Below are 13,004 nucleotides of genomic sequence, written 5' to 3'. Positions count from 1 at the left end.
GAGACCAATCCGCCTCTCCGGCGGACCGAAAGCCACAGTAATGTAATGTAATCAGAGCAGAAAATGCGTTAGACTGAGCTGTACCGCGCATTACCGTAAACATCCGCAAAAGAACTAGTCAGTGTTACAAATCCTTTAATTAAAGACAAGTATAATTTACAGATAGCTCCAAAGTTTGGTGAGTGTATGAACCGAGAAAAAAAAAAAAAAAACAATATAAAATACTGAACAGGTATGATTCATGACACAAAAATATTCAGCAGGAGACTGTGTTCTATCTTGAGGTTTGTCATGACTGAGTCCATAATTAATTGAAAACTTGTTCTCTGTTTTGCCTTATGATCGGTGCTCTGCATATTTATGTGGAATAGGCTACCGTGTGAATTGCTTCACCATTTCAAATAGGGTGTGAGTTAGCAACTCAGTTCTGCTCAGTTGAAGTTAAAATAACTATTAAATGATGAATATATATTTTTTGCTGAGATTGGGAGAATTTACACGTGGAATTAGCCTTAATTTTTTAAAATTGTGTTAATTCTATTTACAAAAGAAAAATTGACTTGTAAAACTATACATTCAGTTCTGTTTTGATAAGACATCTTTAATTAATCAAAGGGAAATGACAATGCATCATTAATTTAATCATCTAAACAGAACAAAAGTAATGTAATTATTAATTAATTAACTAAATCAAATGAAGAAGTGTTTAAGTGTTTTGGCAAAAAATATATACTACACTGTCAAAACTTGTTTTCCTTTGCTCCAGTTGTAATCTAAGCTTTCACTGTACATTGCAGTAAGATTTCTTTTCATTAGAATTTTACTCCCGAATGAATAGTTTTGTAAAGTCATAGTTATAAGTCACAGTACTGTATGTTTTGTTAAGAGTTTTGAAAAATATACTGAATGTTTCCAAAAAATCTGCTACAGCAAAAAATAAAGCTGTGATTATGAATACATGACCATTTTTCATTTTTATATTACATCTTAACTATGAATACTTGTGATTGTCTGGTTTTCCTCTATCATAATGGAAGGAGGTGTGACTGCTTTTTTTTTTTTTTTCTTCTTCCTCTTTCCTGGGCTTTGATTGGTGGAGAGTAATATGAGGTCAGCAGGTTCGCCCGGTTAGGTTGGCCAGCTGCTTTTGCAGTGACGCTTTGTAGGGGAAGGTGAAACTGCTGGGTTCCAGAAGGCCACGCCCCTCCGAGTCAACCCGGCCAGTCAGGATGTAGGTCATCCCTGGGAAGGAGTTGAAACGTTAGACAGGTTCAAAAAGGAAACCCTAGATGGGCTGAATGGCCTGCTACCATTAACTAATCAGTCAATCTGGAAAAGCCTCTGGCGTTCATACACAATGCAGTAGGCGAGCTGCATGCTCAATGATGAGTGTGTGAGTGTGTGTGTGTGTGTGTGTGTGTGTGTGTGAGAGAGAGAGTTTGTGTGAGAGTGCGTGTGTGAGTGTGTGTGGGCTTGTGCATCTGTGTGTGTGTGTGCGCATGCATGCGTATGTGCGTATTTGTTTGTGTGAGAGGGAGTTTGTGTGTGGGCGTGTGTGTGTATGTGTACGTATGCGTGTGTGTGCGCATGCGTGCGCATGTCCGTGTGTATGCGGCAGTACCTCTGCGCAGCAGCGGGCAGCTCTTGCACGTTGAGAGCAGCTTGACGGACGCAGCTTTGCCCGCCTGGGCGAGGCTGAGGCGGCCGGGCTTGTAGGCCTTCAGCACCGAGACGCTGACGTGCACGCTGCCCCTCGGACCCGGGGCCAGCGCCGTCACCTTCCCTGTGAGCACTGAGGTCCGCGGAGAGAGAGAGGGAGCCAGAGGGAAGGAGGAGTTAGCACACAGTACACAGAGAATGAGGAAATAGCACACAGTACACAGATCTGCTACAGCGAAGGTTCTGTGGAATTAGAACACAGTACAACAGGATGAAGCGAAGGTTCCCTGAACCTCACTAGTAGCAGATCTGTTACATGTAGGTCCTGAATTAGAACCTCGTACAGATCTGTACAGCGAAGGTTCCTAATCATTAGAACCTCCGATCTGCTAAGCAGATGGTTCTGGAATTGAAACACAGTACACAGATCTGCTACAGCAAAGGTTCTGTGGAATTAGAACACAGTACACAGATCTGCTACAGCGAAGGTTCCATGGAATTAGAACACACAGTACACAGATCTGCTACAGCGAAGGTTCTGTGGAATTAGAACACATAGTACACAGATCTGCTACAGCGAAGGTTCCGTGGAATTAGAACACACAGTACACAGATCTGCTACAGCGAAGGTTCTGTGGAATTAGAACACAGTACACAGATCTGCTACAGCGAAGGTTCCGTGGAATTAGAACACACAGTACACAGATCTGCTACAGCGAAGGTTCTGCGGAATTAGAACACAGTACACAGATCTCCTGCAGTGGAGTTTCCCGGCCTTTTTTCAGACTGTGGACCAGCAAATGTGAGCCTCAAAGCCTCAGGAATTGTGGTGTGTGAGGGGGATGTGAGGGGGATGTAAAGGGGATGTGAAGGGGATGTGAATTGTGATGTAAAGGCTGATGTAACTCACCAAACTCTGCAGAGCAGAAGCTAGCCGGGAGACCACTGTTCCCCTTACACACCTGGGCACAGAGTGGGTTTGTAGTTGCCACTGCAACACAAATACACACACGGTCAGCACTGTATGCATACACATACACACACACACAGTCCGCACAACACACACACACACACACACACAGGCAACACAATATATACACACAAACACACACACACACTCATGCATAAATACACATATATAAGTGATCTCTATATCAGTGCTGCTCACCCACAGTAACCGCCCCCTGGTGCTGCTCACTCACAGTAACAGCCCCCTGGCGCTGCTCGCTCACAGTAACAGCCCCCTGGTGCTGCTCGCTCACAGTAACAGCCCCCTGCTGTAGTCAGCCTGGTGCTGCTCGCTCACAGTAACAGCCCCCTGGTGCTGCTCGCTCACAGTAACGGCCCCCTGGTGCTGCTCGCTCACAGTAACGCCCCTGGGCTGCTCGCTCACAGTAACAGCCCTGGCGCTGCTCGCTCACAGTAACAGCCCCTGGTGCTGCCGCTCACAGTAACGCCCCTGGCGCTGCTCGCTCACAGTAACGCCCCTGGTGCTGCTCGCTCACAGTAACAGCCCCCTGGCGCTGCTCGCTCACAGTAACAGCCCCCTGGTGCTGCTCGCTCACAGTAACAGCCCCCTGGCGCTGCTCGCTCACAGTAACAGCCCCCTGGTGCTGCTCGCTCACAGTAACAGCCCCCTGGTGCTGCTCGCTCACAGTAACAGCCCCCTGGTGCTGCTCGCTCACAGTAACAGCCCCCTGGTGCTGCTCGCTCACAGTAACAGCCCCCTGGTGCTGCTCGCTCACAGTAACAGCCCTGGGCTGCCGACTCTGGTGCAGCTCGCTCACAGTAACAGCCCCCTGGGCTGCTCGCTCACAGTAACAGCCCCTGGTGCTGCTCGCTCACAGTACGCCCTGGCCTGCTCGCTCACAGTAACAGCCCCCTGGTGCTGCTCGCTCACAGTAACAGCCCCCTGGTGCAGCTCGCTCACAGTAACGGCCCCCTGGTGCTGCTCGCTCACAGTAACCAGCCCCCTAGTGCAGCTCGCTCACAGTGTCTCCAGTCTCACTCACGTTTCAGTTCTTGGAGCTGCTTCACCACCGGTCCGGTTCCGTTCTTCCCGGCTCCCGCCTTCGGCTTGGGCTTGGCATCCGGTTTAGTTTTGGGTTTAGTGCCGGGCTTAAGGAGGGGTTTAGTTCCGGGTTTCGGGATGGGTTTAGTTCCGGGCTTGGTTGTCGTTTTTGGGGTGAGTTTGACACCGGGCTTAGAGGTGGGTTTGGAACCAGGTTTGGTACCAGGTTTTGGGATGGGTTTAGTACCAGGTTTCGGAGTGGGTTTGGAACCAGGTTTGGTACCAGGTTTTGGGATGGGTTTGGAACCAGGTTTAGCACCAGGTTTTGGGGAGGGTTTGATAACGGCTTTGGTGCCAGGTTTTGGGGTGGGTTTGATACGGGGTTTGGGGGTTGGTTTGGACCCAGGTTTCGGGGTTGGTTTGCTGCCAGGTTTGGGTTTGCTGCTGGGTTTAGTGACGGGTTTGACGACCGCGGGCCTTGTCGTCGGTCTGGCGGGGGCCTTGACCTTGGGTTTGCCGGTTGGCTTGACGGCCGGTTTGACAGCAGGTCTGGGTTTGGGTTTTTTGGTGGGACTGGTGGACGTGGCGTCCACCCGCGGCCCCGGGGCGACATCGTGCCCCGCGGTGGGGGGCTTGGACCCCTGCGGAATGCTGGAGTACGTGGCCCTGAAGCCGTCAGAGGTCACGCTGAGGTCAGACACGAACTGGACCAGCAGCTCGTTCCCATTGGTCACTATGTTTCTGTGGACAGAGGCAGAGGGAGGAGGTGTGTGTGTGGGGGGGGGAGTGGTTTTGGGCAGAAAGAGAGGGATGGAAGAGGAGAAGAGAATGGTATGAATCCCCAAAGAAGGAGAAATAAATTATTGAATCAAAGGGTGCACATCCTGTCTAAGACATTTTAATAAGTCTTGACCATCTGTATTAACACAGAAGAGAAGGTCATTATACCGTACAGAATAAAAGCCTCTTTTTTTCAGGAAGTTTCAAACCGATGCGGGAACTAGCCTCTCAGGACACTCACTCAGGTACGACATCGCCGCAGTACTTCCCAATTCGCCGCGAGTCGTCCGTTTCGCCACCGTTGAAAAACGCGACGTAGTCGTAGCGACAGTAACTGTCAGCCTCCATATCAAACTTGTCAAACTTCACCTCAATTATCTGCAGAAATGAAAGGGTAGGCCGTACACACACACACACACACACACACACACACAGACATACACAAACACACACACACAAACACACACACAATCAGCAGAATACACACACACACACACTAAGTAGAAACACATCAATGATGTCAAAGTGAAAACAATGTGTGTCTACGGCACACATATGACATGATCTATGGAGAAATAGGTTGGCAGGTTAACCTTACAGCAGTCAAATAAAACCAACAAATGAGTTTAAACAGAATAAAATGAAAGATGTGGTGAGACTACTGGAGTTGGTACAGAATTCCCCACCCCTTTTTCCTACAGTAACATGAAACACACACACACACACACACACACACACGCACTCTCACACGCACACACATACAAACACACACACACACACACACACGCACTCTCACACGCACACACACACAAACACACACACACAGCCTGCACTCAATGAGACCATTCATTCACATTTACGCTGAAAGCAGGTGGAATCTAGGTGCCAGCGCTGGCTCCAAAAGGCGCATATTCACGAGCAGAGAGACCCTGGTCTCGCTAGAACGGAGGGGGCCACTAGCCCGCCAGCCCGCCATCTTGTTTTTCAGAGAACGGATCCGGTGGAGGAGAGGAGGAGAAATCACCGCACGTGGGGTGCGTAAGCAGGGAGAGGAGAAATCACCGCACGTGGGGTGCATAAGCAGGGAGAGGAGAAATCACTGCACGTGGGGTGCATAAGCAGGGAGAGGAGAAATCACCGCACGTGGGGTGCCTAAGGAGGGAGAGGAGAAATCACCGCACTGGGGTGCGTAAGCAGGAGAGGAGAATCACCGCAGTGGGTGTAAGCAGGAGAGGAGAAATCACCGCACGTGGATGCGTAAGCAGGGAGGAGAATCACCGCACGTGGGGTGCGTAAGCAGGGAGAGGAGAAATCACCGCACGTGGGGTGCGTAAGCAGGGAGAGGAGAAATCACCGCACGTGGGGTGCGTAAGCAGGGAGAGGAGAAATCACCGCACGTGGGATGCGTAAGCAGGGAGAGGAGAAATCACCGCACGTGGGGTGCGTAAGCAGGGAGAGGAAAAATCACCGCACGTGGGGTGCGTAAGCAGGGAGAGGAGAAATCACGGGACGTGGGGCGCGTAAGCAGGGAGAGGAGAAATCACCGCACGTGGAGTGCGTAAGCAGGGAGAGGAGAAATCACCGCACGTGGGGTGCGTAAGGAGGGAGACCTGGGGAGGCTCTTTTACCATGTTGGGCTCCACGGTGATGTGCCAGGAGCAGCTGATGCCCGCTGGGTAATTCGACTCGGGCCAGTTCGGTGTTTTGACCGCGCCCTCGGCCTTCGTCAGCCGCCCCCCGCAGAACTGGTGCTCTGAGGTTAGAGAGCGAGGGAGAGAAAATTTGAGGGCTGGCTGAACGAGAATCACACCGACAGAGCGGCGTGGAGTAGCAAGCGGTGAAAGAGGCGAGCGACCTTTGCTTGATAAATCGGACGTAAGCGTAAGCTACAGTCACAATTACGACTGAAACGGCTGAAAATGTAAATCCCCGATTTAGCAAACGAGGTGGCTCACATCCTTTCTATTTTAGAAATATACGTTTGAAAAGGCAAGCGAACAGTTATTTGAATTCCGATCGGTTACAAGCGACTGACAGGTTCCGCTAGCCTCAGGTAGCATCGCAGCGTGGCGACGGGCTGCTCACCGTCCACGTGCGGCTTGCCCCCGCTGAAGTAGGCCAGGAAGCCCCGGCCCCCCAGCCCGGCGTCCGACACCATCTCCAGCATCATGGTGTTGCTGGTGGAGATGAGGGCGCCGGGCCGGAAGGTTCCGCAGAAGCGGCCCAGCTTCTGCACCGCGTGGGAGTGCCCGTTGTACACGTCCACGTAGTCGAAGCGGCAGCGCGGGTCAGCCTCCAGGTCGAAGATCCGGAAGGACAGCATGACGACGTGGCCCTCCGGGACCTGGGATGGGGGTTAGGGTTGGAGGTGGGCGGTGGGGGGCGGGAGAGCAGGGGATGGGGGGGCAGGGGGCGGGAGGCAGGGGGAGGAAATTGAGACGATAAGAGTGAGGTATGTTGTCAAGATTCTGGTCAGGTGTCGGTTGTGAGGTCCACTAGATGCGGTCCAACATGGAGTGTGTGATTGAGAATGCATTTAAGTGAGTGTGGAGTTGTCCGAGGCACGGCCGAGTGCGGCCAGACTGATCTGCGACCTCGGCGCTGGGGACTCACTGTGATGTACCAGGTGCACTTGCGGTTGGGTTTGTAGTAACTGGGGAAACCCTCACTGCCCAAAAACCCAGAATCTGTGACCAGGTGCCCTCCACAGTTGAATATTGGCCTGAGGGAAGAGAGAGAGAGAGAGAGAGAGAGTGAGAGAGAGAGAGAGACAGAGACAGAGAGAGACAGAAAGAGAGAGAGAGGAGAGTGAGTCATCCAATCACAGTAACCCAAATTAGTAGCACAAACACAAAATTCCTGTTTTCAACATCGAAGCAATGAAAAGAGAGCACAAAGCAGACTCAGGTATTGTACAACCCTAAACAGAGAGACCATACAGTAGGAGGGTATGAACTTCAATTGCAGAGGTACAGTGTAAATCAGGGTCAGCCCAAGTAAAGGCTTCATGACCACACCCTTGCAGTCGAAAAAGGGCAGAAACGCAAGGTATCCATTGCCCTAAGAATCACAAACGTGGTCCCATAGAGACAGGAGAGAATGAGACAAAGACATTAAAAAAAACAAAGAATATAAATTAAAAATGAAATGAGAGAGGATATCGTGACAGACATTTGCATTGCGTTTTAAAATGAGAGGGACCACACTGTGCCCTTGGCTTACACAATGAAAGAAGAAGAGGAAGAAGAAGAAGAAGAAGGAAAAAAGGCTTGTGTCCAAAGTGTCGGGAGAGTACCGGAGGAAAGCATTACAAGTCACATTAACATCCCCTGTGCATTCTGGGAACCCTGTGGTTAGTCTACCCTCCAATCAGGGCTGAAATGTGATTGGCTGAAATGCGGCAGTGGGAGTGGTGAGAGTCAGTCAGTTCCTCTCAGAGCTCTTGTGCAGTTTAGCTTTTTTTTGTGATACTGTATATTGTTCCCCATTTCCTGTGCAAACAGGATGTGGAAAGCAGGGGGACGTAAGTGTAAAGGGGCATCCAGGCAAACACGGTCACATGCTCACACTGGCAGGCTGATGTAACCTAAGAACACAAACACAAACACACGTGTTCATGCACATACATGTACAGATATCCCAGCACCACCATCACACACATACACGTACAGACACTAAACACAAACTCTCAGTGACTCAGACACACCCATATTCCCACAGATACACATTCCCCATTCCCACCCCCACAACCCCACACACACACACACACACACACACACACACGTTTACAATGCTCACATTCAGCACACACATATACAGTGTATGCAGTGACACTTATGCAAACACATGCACACACACACACACACACACACACACACACACAGTAAACATTCTTTACAATCCAGCCACAGTGACTGCAAGCACTGATTCTGCTGGCATTAATGTTCAAAAAAGTTAATTTAAGGTAAAAACTAAATGCTATTGGTTTGATGAGTGAATGAATTACAAATTGCTAAGTACTCCATCCGTCATGGCCTGGGACAGCCCACACTACATCTTGGTTGAGATCTGCAATTTCATTATGGGCATTTCAGGAAAATATGTTATGTAACGACACAAGTCTTCCAAAGTACACAGGCACACACAAGCAGAGGGACTATATTCTTCAGGAAATTAATCTTTCATCAGCAAACTTTGTACAGAAACAGATATTCAGGCAAGCTTTATTGTAGATATAAAATGACTGCACACGAGATGCACATACAAACACACATACAGATTCACCACACCACATAAAGGAAAAAAAAAAATGCATATTTACTGTGTATTCATAAATATGTGTGTGTGTGCGTGTGCGTGTGTGTATGAGTGTATGTTTGCATAAGTGTTATTAAGTCCCAGCACACTGTAAGTACAGTATGTGTGTGGTGAATGTGAGCATTGTACATGTGTATGGCAAAAAAAAAAGTATTTCCTGTATTAGGGTATGTGTAAAAAAATATATATATATATCATGAGTCAACGCCCCCCCCCCCCCCTTCCGCTCCCCCACCTGATACTATCTACCACTGTCTGGTGTCTACTGCTGTCTGCCTGTCCACATAAACACATACATCTCTTCCACCCAGAAGGCTTAATAACACACACACTAATAACACACACTCCAAATTCCAGAACTCTTGCAGTGTGTCAATCACCTCGTAAAAAGGCTTGATTTTCACAAAGTCCTCAGTAACCTACCTCTCTAACAGTGCCTCTCCCGACTCATTTCTCAATCTCTCTCACCCACACACACACACACACACTCACACGCACACACACACACACACACACACACACACTCACACACACACACAAAACACACACACACACACACACACACACACACACACACACACACACACTCACACACACTCACACACACACACTCACACTCACACACACACACTCACACACCCACACGCACACACTCACACACACACACACACACTCACACACACTCCACACACACACACACACACACACACATACACACACACACACACACACACACACACACACTCACACACACCACACACACACACACACACACACACACACACACACACACACACACCACACACACACACACACACACACACACACACACACACACACACACACACACACTCACACACACACACACACACACACTCACACACACACACACACACACACACACTCACACACACACTCACACACACACACACTCAACACACACACACACACACACACACACTCAACAAACACTCACACACACACACACTCCCACACACCTCACACACACACTCCCCCACCACTCACACCACACTCACACACACACACACACACACACACACACACACACACACCTTTACTCATCAAATGGCCTTAACTCACCCTCCTGTGCCCCTTCCCCCTGCCTCACTGTAAAAACTAGCCAATCCAAATCTAAACACTCAAACACACCCCCTTTAAAAGCCCTTAAATAATCTCTCATTCTGTACAAATATTGTATCTCACTTTAAGATTGCCACCTTATGCATCAATCAAACACAGATATATATATATATATATATATATATATATATGCTGCGATAAATGACCTAGTGAAATATCACATGCACACACACACACACACACACACACACAAGTCCTAGCACTTTCTTTGACAAACCCATCATCCTACAGTATTGGCACATATTTCTGTTGTTCTCCTTTCCCACAGTTCATTCACACGGACTGAGAAAAACGTGGACGGGCAGTTCACAGCAGAAGCGTCCCCTTCACCAGAAAGCACAGATCTGTAGCCACGAAGCGGCGGAGCGATGTGGAGAAGGGCCAGCTACCCCAGGTCCACCCTACGCACTCCTGTCCCCGTGAACCGAACCACAGTCCCCACAATACCCACAAACGCCCTTCACTGCCTAGGATGAAAGGACAGTACGTCATACTGCATCAACGGAGAGACAGAGTGAGCAGAGGATTCAAAGACAAAGCACATTTATTGACACACACACACACACACACACACACATGCTAACGCACAAGCAGTGGTAGGTGCATATTAGATAGATTTGAAATCTTGCAGACGACCGCAGGACGGACGCACAGGGGGCGCACGCAGACACGTGGTCACACGCCCGTCACGTTCACACTGCGATCGCTCAAGAGCGCACACACACGTGTGCTTGTGCGTTAGCATGTGTGTGTGTGTGTGTGTGTGTGTGTGTGTGTGTACGATCGCTCAAGAGCAGCGCGGCTCCTCCGACTCACCGCGTGAAATTGGTGTTCTGCACGTTGGGGCTTTGACCCCATGTCCACCCGAACGTCAGGAACAGAAGGAGGCAGGGAGCCCCCACGTGTACCCCGCGCTTCATGGTCGCAGAGCAGACTCGAAGAGAGAGAGAGAGAGAGAGAGAGAGAGAGAGAGAGAGCGAGGTGCACAAACCAGAGAAAAGGGAAGAAACTGGGGAAAAAGCTGAGGCGTGGAGATAGGGAGAGAGAGAGAGAGAGAGAGAGAGAGGGAGAGTGGGAGTGAGAGAGAGAGTAAAGTAAGAGAGGAGAAAGAGAGAGAGAGAGCGAGAAAGAGAGAGAGAGAATGAGGGAGGAAAGGAGAAAGGAGGGAGTGTTTTAACTTTTTCCAGATGGCGATTCTAAATTAAGCCAATTCTAAATTGACTTTACTTAGGGCAGAAAAATATAAAAATGATCAATAAAGGTAAACCCCAGCGATCGGGAGTACCCTAAATTATCGGACGTGCGTTTGTTCTCTCTCTCTCTCTCTCTCTCTCTCTCTCGTGCTTTCGTGCATGCGTGCCCCCCCCTCCCCTCCCCACACACACACATAAGGGCAGCGCCCGAGTGTGTTAGCACCATCGTACGTGTCACTGCTGAAAGCCGCCGCCTGTGCGTGCCAGACAGTCGGGCCAGTGTGGACCGAGCATAATCACTACGTCTCAGCCCTCTCTCTCTCTCTCTCCCTCAGCCCTCTCTCTCTCCCTCCCTCTCTCAGCCTCTCTCTCCCTCCTCTCTCAGCCTTCTCTCTCACTCTCTCAGCCCCTCTCTCTCTCTCTCTCTGTCCCTCTCTCTCTCCCTCTCTCTCAGCCCTCTCTCTCAGCCCTCTCTCTCTCTCTCTCTCTCTCTCTCTCGCCCTCTCCTCTCTCCCTCCCTCTCTCTCTCAGCCCTCTCTCTCCTCTCTTTCTCTCTCTCACTCTCTCAGCCCTCTCTCTCTCCCTCCTTCTCTCAGCCCTCTCTCTCTCTCTCTCAGCCCTCTCTCTCTCTCTCTCTCTCTCTCTCTCTGGCAGCACAGGCAGGGCCACAGCGCACGGGCCCCCCGAAAAACAAACTTCCCTCGCACCGTATCATTTTCAGCCCACGCTCAGAGAGAGAGAGAGAGAGAGAGAGAGAGGAGAGAGAGAGGGCTGAGAGAGAGAGAGAGAGAGAGAGAGAGAGGGAGAGAGAGAGGGCTGAGAGAGAAAGAGAGAGAGAGAGAGAGACACTGGGGGACGGCAGTGCGGTATGACGGGTAAGGAACTGGTGTAACCTTAAGGTCACGGGTTCGATTCCTGGATAGGACACAGCCGCTGTACCCGTGAGCAAGGTACTTAACCTGCATTGCTTCAGCATGTATCCAGCTGTATAAATGGATGCAGTGTAAATGCGATGTAGAAGGTTGTGTAGGTCCCTCTGGATAAGAGCGTCTGCTAAGTGCCTGTACTGGAATGGAAGGATTACGGGCTGTGGGGATATGGGGGGACAGGGCTTTTCGGGAAGTGACCCGGTTCACCCGCACGCAGACCGGGGGGAAATGGGTGCGGGTACAGCCTGGTATCCAAGCAACAAAGAAACACGCTGGGGCCTGTCAGGTGCGATGAGAGGTCCCGGCTCACCTGTAATGAGGTGTTTCGGCCTCTCTCACTGGGACATGCGCCACATGGCCTGTGATTTGTTCACTGTCGCCATGGTGAGGCCTCCCAGGTGGTCCATGGAACCTACTTAACAAAACAAAAGCCTTTTTTTTTTAAAATTTTAAATATCATATAATGTTGCAAACCAGAATGTGAAATTGCTACATTACCAAGCTGGGACCGTAATGATAGGGTACTCAGAATGCCCAAATATCCAGCCTCCGCAAGACAAACAAAAATTTTTATATGGGGACGTCTATTTCTGTGTTTGACTGTGATCCAGTGCTAAAATGCAATATGCTCCATGCTCTGGCTTTTTGGCTAGCCAAGGCAGTCATTAGTCCTGTAAGCATGCACCCAGTACAGTAAATCTACCGGCACGATCTTCCTTGTCATCATCCTCACACACACACACACACACACACACACACACAATTTTATTTGAATTGTTTTCCTTTTATAATGATCCCTCTGGAGTTCTGTTAAATCTGTCTTGGGTTCACTGGTGTGGTTTGCGCAACTCATTCTAAATATGTAATGGTATGTCTGTGGAGTAAAATGGTCATTCTTTTGACTGCCCTCTGTTGGAAACATTCAGAAAAGAACATCATGCCTTGTGCTCAAAT

At 49.7% G+C, this 13,004-nt stretch overlaps 1 protein-coding gene across 1 annotated transcript; it reads right to left on the bottom strand.

Annotated features, from left to right (window-relative positions):
• Positions 1–118: 118 nt before the first annotated feature.
• Positions 119–11,226, bottom strand: LOC135249885 (procollagen C-endopeptidase enhancer 2-like). Its single transcript, XM_064325559.1, has 9 exons — positions 10,745–11,226; positions 7,064–7,172; positions 6,536–6,794; positions 6,079–6,203; positions 4,692–4,828; positions 3,672–4,411; positions 2,570–2,650; positions 1,622–1,792; positions 119–1,242 (listed from the first exon to the last, which is right to left on the bottom strand). The coding sequence occupies exons 1-9, from the start codon at positions 10,846–10,848 to the stop codon at positions 1,112–1,114; spliced, it is 1,857 nt and encodes a 618-aa protein (XP_064181629.1). The 5' UTR covers positions 10,849–11,226; the 3' UTR covers positions 119–1,111.
• Between the last annotated feature and the right edge of the window lie 1,778 nt (positions 11,227–13,004).

Source organism: Anguilla rostrata, chromosome 3, assembly GCF_018555375.3.
Source record: "Anguilla rostrata isolate EN2019 chromosome 3, ASM1855537v3, whole genome shotgun sequence".
NCBI classification, from domain to species: Eukaryota; Metazoa; Chordata; class Actinopteri; order Anguilliformes; family Anguillidae; genus Anguilla; species Anguilla rostrata.
This window is presented reverse-complemented; position numbering and strand designations above follow the sequence as displayed.